This window comes from Montipora capricornis, chromosome 6 (genome assembly GCF_036669925.1).
Source record: "Montipora capricornis isolate CH-2021 chromosome 6, ASM3666992v2, whole genome shotgun sequence".
Classification (NCBI taxonomy): domain Eukaryota; kingdom Metazoa; phylum Cnidaria; class Anthozoa; order Scleractinia; family Acroporidae; genus Montipora; species Montipora capricornis.
Window position 1 is genome coordinate 53,840,292 of NC_090888.1, and position 22,500 is coordinate 53,862,791.

The window sequence follows — 22,500 nt, forward strand, 5'->3', positions numbered from 1 at the left end:
TTGCTTGATGCTGGCCGTTGTCAAACCGTGTTTTTTTTTTAGAAATTATTCATATTGATTTGTATTGTGCCTCTGGACTGTTTTGACTCGTCACCTCAAATAATTTAAAGTATTGTCGATATTTGATCGTCATTACGAGTCTTGTTTACAACTCCCACTGAGATTTAGGTTTTTTTTTTTTTACCTAAACAGTCGGGGACACACCCACATACACCCGACCAAAGCTAAGCTCCTACACATATGTGCACTACAAACTGCCACACAACGTACGTTAATGCAACGTGCGTATTATTGGATATAAAACTCTGAATTTCGAAGTCTCAAACGAAAGATTAATGGACGGTGCCTACTATTGTCAACGGTATTTTTTGCCGCCGATTTATGATCATGCAGGAAATGTAGATCTTAAACCAAGTGTTATTGCAATCCAAAAAGGAAACATTGGGGGTAACCACAGCATTGTTTCAAAGATAATTGGTGACTTAATATTTGTAAAGAAGCTTTAAAATACCAAAAGTAAGTATTGGGGGGGGGCGTTCTTCTCAAATTGAAGACTTAATTATTTCTCAAAAATGACTCGATGGTTACCCCCAATTTTCTCTTTGATACCATGAGTAATTACTAAGATCACTTTCTCCGCATAGTTTTAAACCACGCAAAAGTACCATTTGTACTTGGTAGGCTATCACTGATAGGAAACCCGAAGTAGTTCGTACAGATGCGCAGAACGTATGCGCAATAACACGAGCCCCTCAAAACCAACCACACAAAATACATAGCATAAGGCACCGTCACCCCTTCAATCGAACAATAAACGATTCGTAATCAACACGTAAAATTTCTGCATTCTCTGACTTCTTATGAATCAAGGGAAGGTGCAGTGAGGGTCTATTGAAAAGAAAGGTACTACGGTGAGTCACGTGCTAGGAACACCACAAAGGTGCACGTGATCACCTTGTGTTCGTGGTTCTTGCTTACAGTGAATGAACTACAAGGGAAGGAATGTTAGATTCCCGCTTATTAGAGTCAAAAAAACAAGTAACTTTTTAGGCCAAAGAAACTTCCGTCTTTGGTTTTTGTGGGAAGTGCACTACAAAAAAAACACTATGTCACCGGTTTGTAAAGAGTGCAAGAGTGTAAGTCCTTGGTGACAATATTGCCCGCAGCGTCGCTGCATAACTGCCGAACATAAAACAGGTTTGTGGAAGCGTGCTTGGGTTTCAAAAAAATTGAGCGCCAAAACGGCAAGAATTTGTGACGCTGTGTATGAAGTAATAAGCCAGATCTGCTATTTACACAACCCAAAAACGATGGAATTACCTACGGTGCATAAATAACCTCGTTCTAGGAGAGTAAATTATTTGACTTTGCAGAAACAGTGGTCAACCTCAAGAGTTAGGAGATTTGTGATCTTTATGCTGAATTCGCACCATTTCTTGTCAAACTTTTATAACCCTTGAAAGATTTCAATAAAAGACCAAACTAATAAAAACAAACCGGTGTCCTTGCCATCATTTTTGGACACCAGATGTATCCTATGTTTCGCGATGTGAACACCGTAAGGAAACTTAAAACTCGACGACACTTTTGATTTAAACCGTACAGCAGTTTCAACTGATCACATCAATTTACCGTGTAGCTATGTTTGTAAATCTCCACAGGCTCTACATTGTATTGAGCACTCTAAACTGGCTCGAATCGCGAACACCCCCCTGGCACCCCATCCTTGTTGATTATAATATATATACTTCAGAGTAAATCTTGAACGTCTGTTAGGAAGCATTCTGTGCTCTTTAGCCTAAATAAGGACCTAGAGCGTTGAATATGATGACACTTCCCACATGACGTTTAGGTTTCACGAGTAATCATCGCTGTGTAATTGCTACCAGCAACTGTTTCGTTGGGTACCAGTACCACACGTATCAGAACAATCCTGTAAACGAGAGAACTGTTGAACATTGGAAAGCTGGCAGCTTAACATACGGCAAACATGATTGGACAACACACCTGGTCTGCGTCATAGTAAATGCGTTACTTTTAAGGCGGGCTGCTCAGGTAACAAAACATGATATAGGCGGCGTTATATGTCCGGTATTTTAAATTTACGGTACTCTAAAGTTCCGGAGTACATATCGGTTTCTGTGGAGGCAGGAACTTGCTAATTCGTTTCTTCTGTTAAGGCTACACAGTTTTTTCTTACCTATGATTATGGACTTTTCATTCAGACAAAGACTTACATTTCTTGCTAAAAAATGTTGCGTGTAGGGTCTGATAAACATTTTTTAAAGATTTTCCATTAATTTGAAACGGTTTTCTTTGCGTCTTGTAACTTGAATTTTAACAGTTGTTAGCGCAAACGGAGTTATGTTCGGGGTTAAACACCTGCTAGCGCGGCAATTCTTGGGAAAAATTTGTTTGCGTGCCTACAGTCAAGTTACCAGTTCATTAACGCTTGTCTGAAGGTAGCGGCTAGTTCAGTTTAGCACGACCGTGGCTACAAACGTTTTGGCGAACGTTCCTTAGATCCTTGACGAAAGAGTTCCCCGGAAAGAGTCCCGTATTACACAAAATCTTCACCGCAACACAGTCAAACATCAGCTACAGTTGCATGCCCAAACCGCAATGCAGAAGATCGACAGGTAACAATACCTGACCCCTACAGAAAACAACTTACACCACCAGTTTTGAAAAAGCATGGAAGCTGCCCGAATATCAGCAGACGGCCCTATGGCCGGGGCATTGCCTTATATCAGTGGTGTTTTAATAAGCAAACAGTGACAACTGAACTAACTGGCCAGCCCAAACTTATGTTGGACTCCATGATAACTTCTGGTTAAAACAAGATTGCCAATCACAAATCCTTCTTTTAACAACCCCAAGAAGAGACTTCAGTGACAGAGCTCAGTAAGCATGTTTAGTGTTAGAAGGAAGCAAGGTTGAAATTCAAGATGCACCTGGAAAATTTTGAAACCTCTCCTTAACAAACCCTGTCCGAACCGATGTAATTTGTGCCTGGTGGGAGAAATATCTTATCATTTGTAGACCTTAACTAGCGACCTTAGACAAGCGAAATGAACTGGTAACTTCCTGTAGGTACGGCCAAACAAATTTTCTCCTAAAGAACTTTAAGCCCGCAATTGCCGCGCGCTACGCAGGTGTTTAACCCGAACTCCGCGCGCTAACAACTGTTAGAAATTCAAATTCCGCAAATATCTAAGGAGTGCCGCACTTCTTGTGCGGTATGAAACTAGTTAGTAAATAAAAGTTCCAAGTTCCTATCTTTTGTTGATCGACATCACCTGGATGATTATCAACGCTCTGGTCTATACTATTGAGAACTCTATCAGCAGACGGTGCAAATGAAATGGTATATAATATAATATATATATATACAAGTTATTTCACGAGCACACTCAATTACGTGCAGATGTAAGGGTGAATGAACGAAACCGTTTCGTGAATGGAATGGTGAACGAACAAAAACGGTTTTATTCTTCATTCACCCTCTGAAAGAAGACCGACAAGTCGGTCGAAATATACGTGTTTCTTCCACCAAATTGTTTAAACTAAAGGACGCAACAACACCAGGACAAACTATTATGCATCTTCCTCGATCCGTTTAACACAGGCTTGTAACTTTACTCTATAACCACGACCCGGCATAACCATGTCACAGGTGTCCAACCATTTGCATGAGGTTTTGCTCAACTAACGGCTTCGTAATAACCGTTTCGTTTCTTATCTACTATTCAATAAAGTCCATAAGCCTTCGATGTTCGGTGAAACAACAGAGTTTAATTGAAAACTGTTTCCAAAGACGATAAAACAATCGCTCAATAAAACCGTTGAGCCATTCAAGTGAATAAGTTTTTCCGATTACATTAAATGTCGGCACATTTTTTAAAATAGCAAATGTTACTCAGTAGCTGGTTCCTTGTTTTCTTCAAGACCAAGGAAATTGAAAAAAAACATTTAAATCAAACCATGCTTGAAACTGTCTCAAGAAAAGTCGTGTCTAGATAAATGATGACCCTTGTATTAGTGGACTAACATACAAACCTCCCGCGAGCAGCTGTGAGCCTTTGGTGCGCAAGGAATAGACGAGAATGATGAAATAGCTTTTTAACGATAGTTGCCTTATACATAGCCTAAAGTGTCCACCCTCGTAATTGTGCCGATTCCATCAGGAAACCAGGAAATAACAGTTATCCTACTGAAAGCCAAGAGGAAAAATACCTCTGAAACTGCGCATCACTCGATCAGCATGTGACAAGGGGAACCTACCGTTGTTTGATTATTCGAAAAAATTATAGATAACTTAGAAAAAGTTCTGAACTTAAGTTGTCATGTGAGTACCGTCTCATATATAGTGGCTCAAGGAGTACAGTGTATAAAGTGTGCTTCAATCGAAATCATCAACCTCGCGATAAAACAAAAAGTAAATAAAGAAACTTAATAGTCCTGATTTCTTTTATAAGACAAGTATCTTGTTCACTCCCTTTTCCTCGACTGCTTATCTAATTAACAATTTATTCCTCGATCGCGTGCCGGATACATTAACAGTTTCATATCGAACTAGCGCGGAATGGAATAACTGTTTTATTAACTTTTCATTAAAATTGACAACACCTGGACAACTCGGAAATGAAAGCCAAATTTAATTTTTTCAGCGGTGGCAATCCTCTGACTCAAGTAGGTTTTTCATATTAAATTTATACGGTAGATAAGCTGATAATCGAGAACGCAATACCCGGGGTCTGATTAATTTGAATAATTATCAGTTATCCACGAGGCGCACGTAGGATATGAGATGACAGATTAGCCAACGCGGCAACGTAGCACCGAGTTGGCTGAGAAGAATCACCTCATATCCAAAACGTGATGCGTCTACAGTTACTGATATTTGTAGGACATGGTTGTAAATTTCAACAATTATTCCATGAACGCGCCGTTTGGATATGAGATGGTAAATAGCCAACGAGTCGCGTATCGCCGAGTTATGCAATAACCAGTCTCATCATATTCAAACAAGAGCGAACGGGAATAATTGTTTTATTAAGATGTCCCTTAAACATCCAAAAAAATTGGAAGTACACGAAATAACGGAGCGAAAAAAAAGCGAGAAACCGAAGGCTACAATCGCAAAAAAATCTTGAGCAGATGCAATCATGTGTTAATACCTTAAGGTCAATAATACGTAGGCTCATCACACAAAAATTTCTTTGCCTTTTCGGGTTCTTCTACACGTCGGAATTGATCAAAACTCTCCCCCCAAAAAGTTTTTTTTTCTTTTTTTAGCTTTCATTCAGAGAGAAATTTCGCTTTCCGGGGGGAAAAAAAAAACGCTTAGCTGCAATCAATTTACCATATAAAGGTCAAACTAAGGTATGTGAGCTGGATACCGAGATTGAGTGAACCAATCAGAGCACGCGAAATGGATTATCCGAGTTTGAGAATTGAATAATAACAAGTAGTATATCCTCCACTCAGTGATCCTTGGTATTTGAAGCAATCTGATTGGTACGCTATCTCGTACGGACTAATTGAGCCATTATTCATTCCCTACGGAGTGAATATATACAAGACTTATGGAGAAAAATATATCACTTATTGTGGGAACAAATATACTAACTTACTACCAACTATAACAACTTGTTGGGCAAATAAACACCTCTGCTGTAAAAAGTTTATACGACTTACAATGAAAAACGTACCGAGATTCGGAAATATACAAATTGTGTTGTAAAAATAATACCTTCGACCGCGGTTGTTTTGGTCAGCTGACTGTCGCAAAAGCCAGAAGGCCTGTCCCACATGATCTGTCCACATATAATTCCGCCAGTTGTTCAATATGGACGGAGCGCATATCCATTCCTCGGATACCCAGGGGCAGATCGCGGAGGCCAAGGGGAAGTCTAAACGTGGTCCAAAGAAAATGGCGACAAAGAAAAGCATAGCAGGGAGGAAGAGCCACTGGGGACAAGTATCTTACCAGGCCAGTTTTTTTCCCAAACAGCAGGGGTAATTCTCAATTCTGATTGGTGCCAGAAATTCTTTGTGTTTTTCTGCCCAATCAGAAGTCAGCAGGCCGTGAAGTCGTTTTTCGTGTCTTCTTACACGGAGATAACTTATAACTTGATTGCCATGTTCGCCTGGTTCGTTTGGCAAGGTTTTGCTCGAGGAGAAAAGTCTCAATCACAGCACAAAATGTAGCAGGAAAGTCGTTCGGAGTCTCGGTGGAGAAATACGCTCGGACCTTTCGGGGGGGCGGTATCGTTACAGTAGCGTATTTCAAGTGTGCGAGGTTTATTGTAAAGATGTCCTCCCCGATTCACCTAAAATAGCAGTGATTAAATTTTGATCTAACGAACAATTGAATTATTTTTATTCTTGCCCCCCTTTTCCTAGTCGAGGTTATTTCTAGATTTCTTACATGAAATTGCTGTGGCAGAACTTTGGCTAATAGCGAGCAACTCTTGATGTGGCACGGGCCAGAACTGGTATGTCGAGCACACAGCATGCAGCACGACTTTATTGTAATGCTCTGCCAAATTCATCGCTTATCGAGCTCGTGTTCTCTTCACGATATTGTTCACGATGGAGCCACCCGAAAGAAACAGTTGACGACTGTTCTCGAGGGCGTGCTTACGTTTTTGTTAACAAAAAAAGAGGAAAGCGCAACCTTTATGGTGAATTTTTTGAGAATACTGAGGAGGCATTGTGGGCCCAAGTGATTATAGGGCGCTTGCCTTGAGATCCGGAGATCACGGGGTCAAGACCCGCTCTGACCACTCGCTGAAGTTGGAATGTGGTTCATGGGTAGTTCCCTGGTTAAACTTCCCAGCTGCACCTTGTAAATATCCAACTGGTTTTGCCTCCGGCCAGTTTGGAATTTCTTAACAGTTGTTTGTTGTTAGTGTTCTGGTGTATTCGTTGATTGGCATTGGCCCTGACAAGCCCCTATGGGGAGCGGGCAATTAAAAGCATGGTATGTATGTATGTATGTATGTATGTATGTATGTATGGTATGTATGTATGTACTTGAAGAAGTTTTCCATCAAACTTAAAATCCAGGCACATGAGGTATGAACATTTCCAATAATTATGTATACATACACACTGTATGTCGACTGTAGGGAAACACATGTTTTAAATTATACTGACAGTGTACTAAGAAAATAAAATTTGCCAGCGTTGTTAATGGCATATCCTTAAGTTTCAAGTTTAATTGTGAATTACTTCGTTTAACTTATTACAACCAAGATGCACACATTCCTTATTCTTCAGGAGGGCTTAGGAAAACAGGTGTTCAATCCGAGCGCTCATCAGCTTAATGCCACAAGCCACCTGAGCCACTCCAAAGGATAATGAATCAAGATTATACAACCGAAAATAGAGTTTGTTAGATTTTTTCAGGTTTATATCAAAAGTTCGTCCAGTGTCCTTCCCTGATTTGTTTTGGAAACAATGTGAGAAGCGTTATTTTGCATTCTTAAGGGGAATTTTCAAAAATTATGCAGTGGAGGTTTTTCATCTTTCAGCTTTTTCATAAGTATTTTGAACTCTACTTCAGTTTAGTTCTTTCTCACATCATGTACTGCTCACTGAATTGGTTTTCAAGATACTTTTCAAAAACCAAGTTTTAGAGGGTTTTGAGTAGCACTAGTACTGTACCATTACCATACCAACAGTTGGTAACCAGCAAACACCCTTTAAACATTGCCTCACAATAGTATTACACAGGTATGATAATGAAGCTGTTGCCCTTTTGTAAGGATTGGAGTAATCTTTTCCCATGGGACACACGACTATTAAGAGTAGAAAATCCTTTCAATCTTCCTTAACCTGAGAAAATAATTTATCTTTTCATCTGTGACCACATTTCTGTCATCCTGTAGAGTGCTCTTTTACCTCTTCAAAGATTTGTCTATCTACATTATGTAGCAGTGACATTTTGCAATTTGCCTGAGTATGATATTTATGCTGGTACTTTTACTATAGAAAGAGTATGCTGTTTCCTTTTTTCCTTTTTTTGCAGTTCTATTTTGTTTCCCTCAACTGAAATATTGTGCTATTATTAAAAGTTGTCACATTTTTAGGATCTTTGCGGTAAGAGAAATATCAAGGTTACGATTTTATATTTGCAGAAGTACAACTGAATATTATGTACTACCTGGATCCAAACTCATGTTATTATGGAGACGATTTCTTTCAGCATTGTTTTAGAAACCTCATGACTCTGTTTTTGTTATTACTGTCTAGATAACACCAGCACACTTTTGCATGAAATATGAAATAGCAAACAATATTTCGTTAGAGCATAATTACTGTTGCTTTAAAACAACATTAATGACAACCCAACTTACGGTGCTACATAAAAACATATTGTCACAGTCTCTTTCCTATGTTTCTTTGCAACTGTCTTTAATTCAGATTATTGTCCATTCATCCAAGTAAAATTATCTCAAAGGAATTGCAAGCACATTTGCACAGCCTGGGTATTGCCCTTTGCAAGGCTATTAAAGAACACACCAGCTGTTACTTTGGCAGCATTCAGAAGCAAACGTTTGCTCTCGAGATTAGCAAAGTTTCAGCAACAGAAATTGATGCTAGAAATCTACAATAGAAAATACCCTCGACTAGGAAAAGGGACAGAATAAAAATAATTCAACTGTCAGAATCTCAATTAATCACAGTCAGCTATTTTAGGTGAATCGGGGAGGACATCTTTTACAAAACCCCTCGCCACCACTTGACAATACGCTACTGTAACTGATACCTGCGAAAGGTCCAGCGATGTTCTCCGCCGATACTCCGAACGATTTCCTGTACATTTTGTGCTGTTGATGAGACTTTCTCCATCGAGCAAAACCAGGCGAACATGGCGATTAAGTTTTATCTCCGTGTACGAAGACACGAAACGACTTCACGGCCTGCTGATTTCTGATTGGGCAGAAAAAACACAAAGGGAATTTCCTCCGGCACTCAATCAGAAATTGAGAATTACCCCTGCTGCTGTGGAACTGGCCTGTCGAGTAAGAGAACTTGTCCCCAGGGGCTCTTTCTCGCCCTGCTATGCTTTTCTTTGTCCGCCATTTTCGTTTGCCCGTTTTAAGACTTGTAATCTCGCTTAATGAATCCAGCAGTGTAGGCTAGTAATAGCTCCAAAGATGATCAAGCTAATAAACCGAAAACAAAAACAGAAGCTAGAGGAAGCCGCTTTACAGGCAATTATTTCGGAAAGTCATCCGCGGGCAATCTTCAAGCCACTCTGCGGCGTCTGCGTCAGTATCCGCGAGTCGGGCCACGTAATGGTGTATTCAATCCAAGTGCAAAAACTGGGTTCCAGGGAAAGGGAAAAAGCGTGGAAAAAAAGAAGGGGACATCGGCCCATTTGTGGATCCAGTAGTGTATCTAAAGCTGTTTTAAAGGATGTATTCTAACTTCTAACTGCCATCTCCGAAGGTTGATGAAGTCCCACGTGGACAGTTCAGAGAGACGCGCTATATATCAAGAACTTTGCTGCTAGTGCGGTGGAATTTCCTGATTGAAATGCCAAGAAAGAAGGAAAGAATTAGATGTAAGTGCAATGAACTCTTTGACCTGAAATTAATGATGCTTCTCAGAGCCAAAGTTTTTATTTTGTCAGATGCCGTTGGCAATAAAAATAGTCGGAAGAAACTCTGGTCCTTTCACCGGAAAGGTGGCGAACACCGGTGTCCAAGCAAGGTCCGTTGTATATCAGAGTCACTACAGAAGTGCAATGAATGAGAGCTTGAAAACGTTGGCTATGGCAGTTGTCACAGGTGATGAAGGAAGGTAGATGATCCATTGGAAAGTGAGGATGATGAGAGTTTTACTGATTCTCCCTTTGCTTTAAAATCAACGCATGAATCAAGAGGTTACTGGGGCCGCCAAAGAAGAAAATACATCAAATGACTGCGAGTGCTGGTGAGAATAAGCAAGTACAAGCCCTTCGTGGGTGGGGTATTGCCTGCCTCTCACAACCCAGCTGCAGTACGCAGAGCAAACGCTGTAAGAGGAATCACAACCTTATGGTGTGGATGACGAACACTGGTATGTTAACATGTTTTCCAGATGAGAGTCAATGTAGCTCGATAAGAATTGTGAGGAAGATGTTAGATTTACATTGCCTGCCATTCAAGCAAGCCTGGAAGATCAAAGACAGAGAGGTTCCCTGTTCCACCATGAATGATGGCAACAAGCATCTGATGTACCTCCCAGAGTTTTGTGGATGATAACTTGGACAATCCAAGTGTAACTTCGCATGTCAACGTTGTAATAAGCAGAAAGACCGTTCTGTCAAGTGCTCTTAGAGCCTTAGAAAGAGGCAAATTTGTCATTTGTTCGCCCAGTCCACATCATGTTCTCAGGTGAAGAATGGAGTAGACTTCTGGTGGGCCAAGGAGAGAATTTTTCAAACTTCTTATGATGTCACTTAAGAATCTTGGCATTTCTCATGGTACATGGTTTTTCCCCTCATGACCTGGAGCTGACTCCATGTGAGAATAATAATGAGTTAGCTGGAAAGTTGTGTGGCAATGGTGTGTTCTCCAGGGTGGTCCTGGGCCCAAATGTCTTTCTCTAGAAAGCATTTTCCGTCATGAAAGATCTATCCATTTAACACAAGTCAGGGCACTCGACGGCTGGTTGTGATGAAGAATCAAGGAGGTCCTTAAAGGGTTACAAGGTATGTGTTCAGTGAGGGAGAAGTCATGACATACAAAAAGTAGTCAGGTGGTGGATTTAATTGCTAAAACCATGGCTACTCAAGGGGTCTTCACAGCTGATTTTAGCAAGAAAAGTGAGATCCAGCATTGCCGTCTTAACAGGTACCAGTGGGCATCAATTTGGTAAGGAACCGTGTTGGTACCAGACACTCTTTATTAAGTCCCCCACCCTGCCATTATCCAATTGTACAGGTCATTTCCATTAGATGTATATTTATTTATACCTTTATTAAACTAGGTTGGGTTCATAAGGTAAACTTTACCTTAGGCTTATATTCAATTTTTGTTTGACAATGTAACTGTTGTAAAATTTATTGTGTTACAACTGTTACAAAATTAGTGGTCACAAGGGCCTTTGCATTACGTAGAACACATTGGCTTGGATAACACCTAGACAACAGTGTGGTAGATGGCCAGCCATTCAGCAGTTGTTCCACTGAACAAAGTTTTGACTGTGGATAACACGTTTCTGTTATACACAATTATTTTTCAAATAGCATAAACATTTATTGTGTTTTTTTGTATACAGGAATTATTCTTTTCTGTCCATGCAGAAATCCAACAATTCCATAAAGGCCTTAACTCTATTAGTGGGTTTGGAGATCTGGTGACGAAACAAACCCTGGCATTTTAAAGATTGTTTTGGGTGTGGGGAATCAAAAGATCAGTGCGCCACAAGCTTCAAGAAATTGTAACTCTATTATGTACTCAGACAAGGGTTTCAATGATAGGGACAAGGAAGACAAAGACAATATATTGCTTGGACCTGTACCTGCAAGACCTAGAAGAGACGAAGTGAACGGTCTTTGTGGACCCTGGAAGACTTGTTGTTTTCACCACAGGGGCAGACACTGTACCGTGCCAACTAGTACTGGGCTTTGATGGTCCCATAACTTATTGAGTTTTTATGAAACAGAAGAGACTGTGAAGAGGTATCCATTGTCTTCAACTTGCTCCTTAACTCTGTTTTTGCAAAGGGGAATTGCAAGACCCCAAACGAGTTCAATAGTCTTCTAACACATGCCTTAGAAAATGAAGTTGGCTTTGGCAATGCTAAAGAACATTTAATTTATTGTTACGGCATCATATTTTACGTAAGTACAGTACTTTATGTTGTTGTTTTAAAGTTTTCATTTTTTTATCATATCACAAACAGTGGAACACATTGCAATTAAGCTAAGACTAAGTTGTGTAATTTCAAATTTGAGAGTAAACATTTTGTACTCGGTATATACAGTATTCTCTACTCTCTCAAACCCCATAATACACCTCTTTTACCCCAAAAACTTTGCATAATCAATGTTTGCAATTTATCCTGGGACACAAAGATATCCCAAGAGAAATCGTAAACAATGCATATCCAAGTTTTTGCGGGAAAAAGAGAGTATTATGGGATTTGAGAAAGTATAGAATGTAGTTTGTAAAATGCAGCATGTATTGTAATCACAGATTCCTATCAACTGACACATTCACAGTTCCCTTGTTATTGATTAGCTAGCCATTGATGCTAATTATTTATGTATTACATGTTTAATATTCCATTAAAGATATCTTGCTAATCTCATACAAGGAGATGCCATGCTCGCCATCATGAGACAGTGGGTTCACATCATTTAGTAGAGTAGACAATTCCCTCTCTGTTAATTGGATGTAGACCTGGGTACTTCAATGTGATTCTCTGTCTGAAGTTCAGGCAGGGGTGCATTATCATCAATTCCATAATGGTGATCAACTCTTCTTGGATCCAACAATTCCCTGACAGTCATGTAATCAGATTGTGCATACTGATAAAATCCTCCTGTCCACTTTTGAAGAGGAGAGTGTCCTCCTTCCCTTGACAGTGGGTGGTTATTCCACTGCATAACAAATTGATCAATAGTGTTGTTTAATGTAGGAATATAGATATAGTGCAATTCATATAAATCTATTTCTCATTAGGATCCAAACCCTCTCTCTCTTCTAAAAAGTAAAAGATGTTCTTATAGTAAGAGACTACATACTTGTGAACATCACGCCACAATCTCTCGATACGCTGATTGTGAACTGATTGTCCAGTTAACACTGGTTTGGAATCCACACCATATCGAGTTAGATAAGTATGGCAACATCCACATTTTCAGTCCCATAATCAGTGCGTATCCTTCTAGGATAATGGTAAATATTGGTAGCTGCGACAAACAGGTCCAGAACTGTTGATGCTTCATTATTTGTGATGCTTTGAGGAACACAACAGTGCGGGAAAATCCATCTATGCACCAGGGCCTTCTGATATTACGCGATGGTGCGATTTCGCACAATCGGCCTCAAATCGCATCCGATCGCACAATTCACGAAAATCGCATACTTTACAAAAGGACGCACAAAATTCATAAATGAAACATAAATCAACACGTTTCTTAGAAGTCCTGCATAAATACGCCATTTTTACGATGATTTATCTTGGAAAAAGGCTAAAAAACCTTTGTCACCTTCGATGTCGTAAACATTCGAGGTTCAAGGCTTTATTTTTCATGTCGGGGACCTGGTACGAGTCTCCTTCTATTGGTGCAACACAAACATGCCCTTATATACACACCACTGAAATGACACAGTTGCCTTCTCTTAGAGAAGAAATTGTGAGAAATAAGCGAAGTTGTAAGTTTTTCGGCAAAATGTAGTTTCTTTAGTTGAAAACTGATAAAAACTTATTCATGCATAAGTTCGTTGTGAAAAACGCTCGCTTTTCTTCGACGAAGAAGGAAGTTCCCACCTTCCGCCCAATCTCACAGCTCACGATCAAGCAAGAAACGCTCCACGTGGACGATGGACTGATGTTTTTCTGGTCGTGCAATATTAGGGCCTTTTATACGAGAGAAAATAAGCCGCGGTTTACTCTAGCCACGGTGTACAAAATACGCAAAAGGAACTATTTATACGAATATATATTCCCAGGTCAATATAAGCCGCGGCTTGAAAAAGACGTGAACGTAGATTTTGTACCATTTATACGGTACGGGGTGAACATTCGAGTCTTCTGTAAGCCGCGGCCAGAGAAACCCGCGGCTTATTTTCTCTCGTATAAATGGGGGTATGGCCCTATTGTGATTGACCATCTTCGGAAGTTCGTGGTTGACAAGCACCTTGATCATTCATTTGGCATTTTAGCTGTGTCCTTTCAACTTTTACGTGGTGCACCGGTAGTGCAGAAGACCTCATTTTTTTTATTTATCCCAACTAATGCCGATCGAGATACGTAATTACTGTTCCTTTGTGTTCAAAATGTCTTTAGGGCAGCAAAAAAGTGGTTTTCTTAACCTGAAACCTTATAAAACAAGCTTAAAATTGCTGAGAAAAAAATCGCATAATTTACATTATTATCGCATAATTGGCCTTTTAATCGCACAATCTGCCCTGAAAAAATCGCATAATTTGCATTTTTTAATCGCACCCTATCAGAAGGCCTGCACCATGGATGACGATGCACCACCTTATTAATTTGTGGTGACCATCAAGATAACCTGCGATCAGGCCCATTTTTAGCTTCGCCCATATGTTCTCTTATGTCGTCGCTCGCTAAAATTGGGCCTGACCAAAAGTCTCTCAAGAATTCCGGACGGTCGGCCAAATTTTGGCCGACCAAACTCGTGATCTGATTGGCTGTTGAAACGCCGGAAGTGAAAATGCCATCGTGATTGCGCGGAGCTCTCGTGAAGTCCTCGAGACTAATCCGCCATAAGTGTACGAAGAAATTTGCTCCCTTTTGTTCTTACAATGCTGTGGACGGTGCAACTTGATTTTTTTTGTATAAATGGAGATATGCCATCTGAAATATCTCATAACTTGTCCAGAATCGGGTTTGAATCTCTGGAACGAGTGAAATGAGAGATTCCGTTGTCGAGCTCTGTGTCCATGGGGTTGAAAGAACTTTGGCACGAAGTTCCCTGATGTTTTGAAAGCCGCTAAATAGCTGGTTCTTTCAAATGGCAATGAAAGCCGATGCATATTGGTTTCCTGGATGAGACAAGGGACATATATATCAACAGGAGGAGATGCTGATAAAATCGCAAGTTACACGAATGCATGTTTTGAATATCTGTGTATCAAACGGCTTTATTTATTTACTGTACATCACTGATGACACGGTTTTTTTGCACACTTCATAATATTTCCAGTTGATTTAACTTAAAACTCACACTCCAGAAACTAAAATGCAATGTTCCAGAGAGATCAATTGTACAACAATAAAAGAAACTTTGCGAGTCCATCTTACTGTTCGTACTCCATCAAAAAATTAACAGCCAAACGTATCATGATTTTACTGCGCGCAATTCTAGAAATACACTGCACTGAAGTATTACCCGAAAAAATCACCAAAGAAACCTTCATGGGAAACACGTTAAAGGAATAATGTATTTCTCTTTTTTTCTTTAAAAATCTATTGCCAAACCGTCCAACGACAAAATGCTAGGTTATCTCAATTACAAATTAAGATGTCAAGCTTAAAATATTGCATATTCAGTGAAGTTCGGAGGGAGAATTACACCGGCCTTTGCCGCAATATAGTCGTCGAAAACATTCCCCATGCTTTAAATGTGTTTTTCTCAAATTAAAGCCAACGGTAACTTTCGAATTCGTTTATAATATTCCTCCCACGGTAATTAACTTTGGTCAAACAAAATAGCGTGAATCTGCCGTCCACGCGTGTATTGGTGTAATGGAAGTAAATTTGATTGGCCGACGAAGGACATGTCAATCAATCAAAAAAGGTGGGCGGAAGGAATTTCGAAGAGGAATTTGGTCAGGCTCTATTTTTCGTTTCGCCAACTCCACATTACGTAGCACGCGAAACTAAAATAGAACCTGATCGCAGGTTACCATCAAGATGCCTAAAAAACAACCACATGATTACAATTGTGACTTTAGGATCAAGGAAAAAATTGCAATTCAGAACAATGCTATCTTTAATGTATGATCAAAATTGCACAATTTAGACCATTTCAGTCAACTTTTGAAGTTTTTTGAAAGCCTGAGGAATTAAGATAATTGACTTTGCTTTACAAAACTGATTAATTTAATAAATGAAGAGTGAAAGTGGCCTAATTTTGCTTTAAGCATTGGCTTTTCATTACATTGCAGCAGGCAATAAACACATGCAACCCTTTGTAACATGTTTCAGTTGTAACTGACATTCATTTTCTTGCATAACATTGCCAGTGAATGTGTGCATGCAAATGTTGGCAGGATTAACTTTAATGAGCTCAAACACAAAAATCAATTTTGTGGGCATAATATAAGCTTAAGTAGTATTTTATGCCTGTAGTTAATTTCTTACCGCAAAGAATTTGGAGTTGGCACACAGTAAACTCGTCTCTTAGTTACAGTTCTTTGCCTGAGTTCTCTGCCGACTGGGTCCACCGCATTATTGACTGTCTAAGTCTCCACCTTTGGACACGGATTCCTCTTCATCTAAACCAGCCCATGATCATCTTTTCACCAGAATTTGGTGATGTTTGTAGGACATGTTCAACTAGATTATCAACCTCGTTATCACTTATTTCAGAGAAAAGTTCCCTATAAGAAGCCATACTGTAACTTTCTCTTCTGCGCCTTATAGTTTTTTCTGATACACCCAACATTTTAGCTATACCAGACCATGAAAACCCAAGTGATCTTAACCCATCCAGACCAGTTGTTCTTCTGGAATTACCAGGGTTGGTCGCCCTCTTCTCTTTGATGACATGGTTGGACATGAATAATGGACTTCTCTTTTATCAATTAAGCTAAGTCGTTCTTCTAGGCGTTGAATAAGTGATTGGAATTCGATAACTGCTAGAAGGATCCATAACATTTTGCTGAGATTCCAGTGGTCTTGAGACAACGAGAAGGGAGATAACGAATTCTAGGCAACGGTCTCGGAGTCTTTCAATTGTTAGGCTATCAGCTACAAAAAATTCCCTTTCAAATTCGTGATATGTGTCTTCTCCTACGTGTAACACATCCAGAAAAGCTGTACGCTCCGCACACGACAAGACAGACGACATATTTCTTGCGGCCATCTTGCCTAGGGTACAAGGCTTTTGCGACAGTCAGCTGACCAAAACACCGCGGGCGAAGTATTATTTTTACAACACAAGTTGTACGTTTCCGAATTTCGGTACATTTTTCATGTAAGTCGTACTTTTTACACAGAGGTGTTTATTTGCCCAACAAGTTGTATATTTTGGTAGTAAGTAGTATATTTTTCACAATAAGTGATATATTTATCTCCAGAAGTTGTATATTTCCCAAGATAAGTTGTATGTATTTGCTAGATGTATTAGATATTCTAGAACAAGTATTTTGTCCGAAACGGCACGCCATAATAGCGCACTGAACCATTTTTCAAGTTTCCCCGCGTGAACAATGACGTCACGCTTCGCGTCCAAGCCTGCTATAGTACAGGCAAAATGGCGGACTTCCATCGAGTGATCAATACGGATCTTTCTGTCCTCATAAAGACGTCAAAATGTAAGGAACCCCTCAAATATCGGAATATTTGCTTTAACTAAGTCAGGCACTACAAATTTGGGGGAGGAAAATATATTCCATTTTCATCTTCAGTTCTCCTTTAAAGGCCTACCTTCAACCGACAGGCAATGCGTGCCGTGGAACAATTTTCATATACGAAAATCCCGTCGAAGCAGAAATTCATCCAACCAGATCGCTACGATAATCGATGCGCATTTCCATAACAAAAAGCTTGTCGGTTGAAGGTGGGCCTTTAAATACTTTAAATTGCCAAGTTGAAGTCGATGTTTCGGTAGGGTAGAGGTTAAGTGCATTTGCTCTAAAGCCATTGAACCGAGTGCGACATCGTTCGATCAACTTTTTCTAATTTGTTTTCTAATTTTTTCTAAGGTTTTTTCTCAGTTTTTCCAAATTCTAAGTGACATACGCTGCTAATCTAGTCCTATATTAAGTATTTTTCCTCATTTGCAAACGACAAACTTAACAGTGAAAATTGTTCTCAGCTTCGTCCAAATGGCATCACTTGTTTACGAAAGGGAAAATTCATCCTCGGAGACCCAGGGGGTTCGCCCGATTTTTTTCCTCGCCCGTTTAGACTTTTTCCCGCCCCACTAACTGCCCCTGGGTCTCCGAGGATGGGGAAAATTGCGTCCTAAAAAACAGCTCAGATAACGTCACGCAACTCGGAGAAATGATCGGGTTCCTCAAATTTCAAGGTAAGCTGTTATTTTCGGACTTTTGTAGTCGAATGATCTCATTTTGTCAACGATTATGTCCAGCTTGAGGAGTTAATTTCTTGTGTTTGAATTCCCACGTGTTGCATAGCGAGAAATAGAATTTTTCTGTTCCCCGGATCCCCCAACATATATGTTGCAGTATGCTTCGTTCTTAAAGCAACCATCCTCGACTGTGGGATTGCAGGACTGCGGGAGCACTAGTTCTACTCTCATATTGACATGGTGCTGTAGAAACATTTGACAAATTTTGTTTTTACCAAAATTCAACACTCAATTAGTACACAGCAATTTTTTATTTATTAAACATCGCAAACGAACCGAAACCGATTGTACATAATTTCACTTAACATGCTATGAATTATCTTTCCTTCTTTTCCTTTAAGGGTCAAGCTAAGGTTTTTTGTCTGACTTGCACTAATTAATTCCTATATAAGACATTGGTTCTGGGTCATTTCAAAGTTGTAGGCATTCGATTACTGGAAAGCCATGCCACATAAATACTAACTATGATTGACAAAGTCAAAAGCCAACTCACTAAAATCTAACTCAGGCTACCCACCCCCAACCCCCCAGACTAACTTTGGTTTGCTCTTATAAATGCAACCTCACAACTACGCATCTCTTGTCTCGCCCCCTCCCCCCCCCCCCCCGCCTTCTGGGTCTTAGACCGCCCAATGCCTTGAAAACAGTGTTTCCAAGCGGAAATCTAACCAGCCACCGCTCAGCGTCATTTTTAATCACTAGCCATCGGACTTAGTTTGTTTTTAGTTTTTATTTTGACCTTCGTTATCGTCTCAATCAACACCCATTTAGCTGCCTATTATGGATTTATACTTTATAGTCTTTTTTTAACATGTTTTTTACCTTTACCTTTGTTTTACGATAATTATCTATCATATGTATTTACATAATTTTTCCATTGTTTGTTACATGTAAAAGTCCAGACTAGTTTTACGAATTTTTATTCCAAGTATGCATTATCTTGTACAGTGTTGCTGAAGAAGCCCGAACGGGCGAAACGTACGATAAAGGGACATTCAATTACATGAGAAAAGTTCGCTCCATCCTCTGTTCGATATATTCATGCAAGTTACAATTTTTTAGGAGGTAGCGTTGCGTATCCGGCTGGATCCTTTTCTCAAGTTGGCTATCCAACAGCGTTCACACACACACACATACACACATACACATATATACACACCGTCATATATAGTAGATGGAAAGTTTTTCTTATTGACATCATGGGCTACGCTTTGCGTCCCATGATGTTGTTTTCCCGTAAGTCTGTCTAGGAAATAAGCCCACAAGCGCAGGAAACAAATACTCTGGAATCTTTGTTAGTTCCGTATTTGGCTTTCACCAAAGCGTCCTTGATTTAAATTTTAAAGTGAAACTATGGATCATACTATTGTCTTAATTTCTGTGCACTCAACTGATTCTAGACTCTTGCTTTATTTAAAACAAATAAAAAAGCTTTAGTTTAGCTTATGATCGATCCTCGATCCCCGATCCTTGATTCTCGATTCTCGATCCTCGATCCCCGATCCTACTTTTCCAGAAAACCTGCCGGAGTCTGATAATTCGTGGATGACCAGCTTTGATATTTCCTTCACTTGCACATGAACTATTGCATAGCATTCCTTTCATCTTCTCCCGGAATCTTTGGTTTATCAGAGCATAGGCAAACGGGTTGACAGCTGAATTGAAAGCAATCATGGTGTGAGCTATGGGAATTGCAACATCGCTGATTGTGCAGAGGCCAAACTCCTTCAAAACGTGAATTACGGCCTCTGAAATAATGCAAACTTCGAAGAGTGTAGTAACAGACAAAATCATCAAGGTCACTCGTTTCCGTACTTTCAGCACACCCTGTGTAAGAAAAAAGATGGTTCGATTAGATGCTGGATAAAGGATGGTGCTGACCTTTTGAGACCTCATTTGAAATTAGTGTCAAAGAGAATATAAAGAAAATAATTCAACGTAGGGCATTGGGTCACCTTCCAGCCGGGGATGAATTCATTCCCACGGGTAACGAAAATATGACTCAACCGATTCTCTTTATCTGGGATGAAGGTTCATTGCAGAACGTTTAATGATGGCATGTTTTGCTGGCTTTCTGTCGCGTGATCAGCATGATCAATTTAAAACAAAAGAAAACGTTTGCGTGAGAATAGATCTTAATTTACATGAAAGATCTTGGACACTTCCTGACAACTGTGACACGACACAATAGCAGCACTTGGCAGTGTATAGGTCGAAGAACCGATGGAACGTTCGGTTTTAGCTGTTGTGATAACTATCTCTATGAAATCACCCAGCTCAGAAACATTGTTTTGTTGATTGCTGTGATGACGGATGTTACATCGTGTAATTGAAAGGACATGTCCAAGGTGGAATTCTGAGAAGCAACAACATGTCTCTTTCTTTCGGGGAAAAAACATTACCCCCGAGATGTTTTTTTTGAAATTCGAGAATACAAATGGCATATCATACCTTGACGCTTAACTGTTAAATCAGTAAGTTCCAGATCGTATGGGTCATGAAAGGGAATTGCGAGAAGAAGTTTTTGAGCCAAAGATGGAAACCGAAAGTGAACATTTCGTATGAAAGGAAAGTGGTCTCAGCTCCCAGATCGTCTCTAACAGAGAAAAGACACTCAGCAATATAAATGTGGTAATGTTGACCAAGACAAGTTAGAACCGAAAACAGTTCACTTCCGAAGAGTAAGAATCTGGTATCAGGTTTGTCCCCATCGGCGTCAGATAATTGATTATTTTGATACCCATTTTGCGGGGAAAAAAACAATAGACCACATGCTGACCCAATTCAAATCTCCCAGAGTTAAGATTCTTTGCGTATTGTATTTGTTTAATAAATGATATTGAAATGCTTAGAGATAAACGTTTTATTCCCAAAGGGTTTGAATTGCGTAAAACATTGAGGTAGCCGATTTGGTTCATTGTTTATTTTCCCGCAAACCTGGTTTAAAAACATACTCTTCTGACCCTGCCGGGGGCTGGGCCAATTTGGCTAAATTTACTCTTGGGTGACAGACTCTTGGCTTCTTATAATGATAATGTGGGCCTTGACAATAATGCATAAATGTCGAGAAGTGCCGAGACTTTTTTCTCTTCATCAGAGTGTCTCACATGGACTCTCACATGCACTGGTAATATTTTCATTCATACCTGCCGCTGAAATGATCTCTCCTCTTGATCGTCACGTTTGAACCACAAAGTGTACACAACGATGGAGTAATAGCCAATCATCAACAGGGATAAAATGGCAGCAAAGATCGCGAAAACGAGCCAAAAAGCCTTTTTCAATTCTTTATCATGCCAAAATTGATCACAAGACCTTACAGCGATCTCCCTTCCAAAGCTCTGTACGACGAATACCCAGGTATTTAACAGAACTGCAAGGATCCAAGTACCTGGGATAATTACCTATAGGATGGGATGCATGGAACGAGTAACAGTTTGTAAGGAAATTTAAGGAGAACGAGTTACAGGAATACGAAATTAAAACTATTATACTATTTGAATGGGAAAGGTTGGAAAGGTATCCAAAGTATTTTCCAAACTTGATTGACGACAGGTTAGTATTTACTAATTAAAGTCAGCTTTCCTGGCCTAAGAAATGCAATGAGAAAGGGCTAAATACTGACATCAGAAGTTTGAAGTTAAAGTTCATTTCATTTGATGAGGGACCCAGGGGATTAATTTGCCTTAATAAGCCAACGTTTTTAAGGTATTTCTACTGTTTCATTCAAATTTGATTATACTTCCCACGTCAAGTCTCCCAAAGGCTTTTTAAAAGCAAGATTCGAAGAAAAAGTGAAGAAAATCAATTGTTGATCGAATACTTAACAGGTTTTTGAGAAGCAACAGTCCCTTTTGTTGCTCGTTACTGAGTATAGAGTGTTTTTATTTGCGTGATCAGTCTCTTTTTTAACAAAAATTGAAATTAATTTCTCCGAGTAATCTTAAGACACTAGTATCGGTGGCAAGGAAATTACAATGACATTGGCAAAAAGGAATCTTCCTACGCAAATGACCACTAATCAGTTTTGCAGGTATATACTGTGTACGCTCTGCAGGATAATCATCGCACCTTCAATTTTCGCCAAGTGAGTTTTCGCTGAATTGAATGTGGATGAACTACAGCCCAGTAGCGTTCCGTTGCAAGGGCAATCAGGGTGAATAGGGAACAATAACCTCCGATCCACGCCAACGTGCTCAACGACAGGCAAATTGCATTCCCAGGAATTGCATCAGGGTTATTAAGAGAGTGATGGTAGACGAAAGAAGTAAAGAGGAAGGTAGGACAAACGATGTCCGCCACAGCGAGGTTCAAAAGGAGATAGTTGAAAGGAGTCCTAAGACATAAAAAAATAAATTAATAGAACGCAACCGATTCAATCAATATCTCTGGAGGATATATAATCAGTAAATTAAAAAGCCTCCGGACCGTCTTGTATCTCAGAGATGTTACGTTTCCCAGCAAAGATTTTTGGGATTGTGGTT

The 22,500-nt window shown here is 39.7% G+C and overlaps 2 protein-coding genes across 5 annotated transcripts in view; one reads left to right on the top strand and one right to left on the bottom strand.

Moving 5' to 3' along the window:
* LOC138052495 (BUD13 homolog) overlaps nucleotides 1-22,500 on the top strand; it is a 42,755-nt gene that overhangs the window by 4,898 nt on the left and 15,357 nt on the right. The gene's annotated exons all lie outside the window — the stretch shown is intronic.
* LOC138052498 (neuropeptide FF receptor 1-like) overlaps nucleotides 18,696-22,500 on the bottom strand; it is an 11,700-nt gene continuing 7,895 nt past the window's right edge. For all 3 annotated transcript variants that reach the window (XM_068899023.1, XM_068899024.1, XM_068899025.1), the window contains 3 exons: nucleotides 22,088-22,352; nucleotides 21,163-21,420; nucleotides 18,696-19,843 (listed from right to left, as the gene is read on the bottom strand). In XM_068899023.1, coding sequence (XP_068755124.1) covers nucleotides 19,460-19,843; nucleotides 21,163-21,420; nucleotides 22,088-22,352 — 907 coding nt within the window. In that variant the 3' untranslated portion in view covers nucleotides 18,696-19,459. The remainder of the gene's footprint in view (nucleotides 19,844-21,162; nucleotides 21,421-22,087; nucleotides 22,353-22,500) is intronic.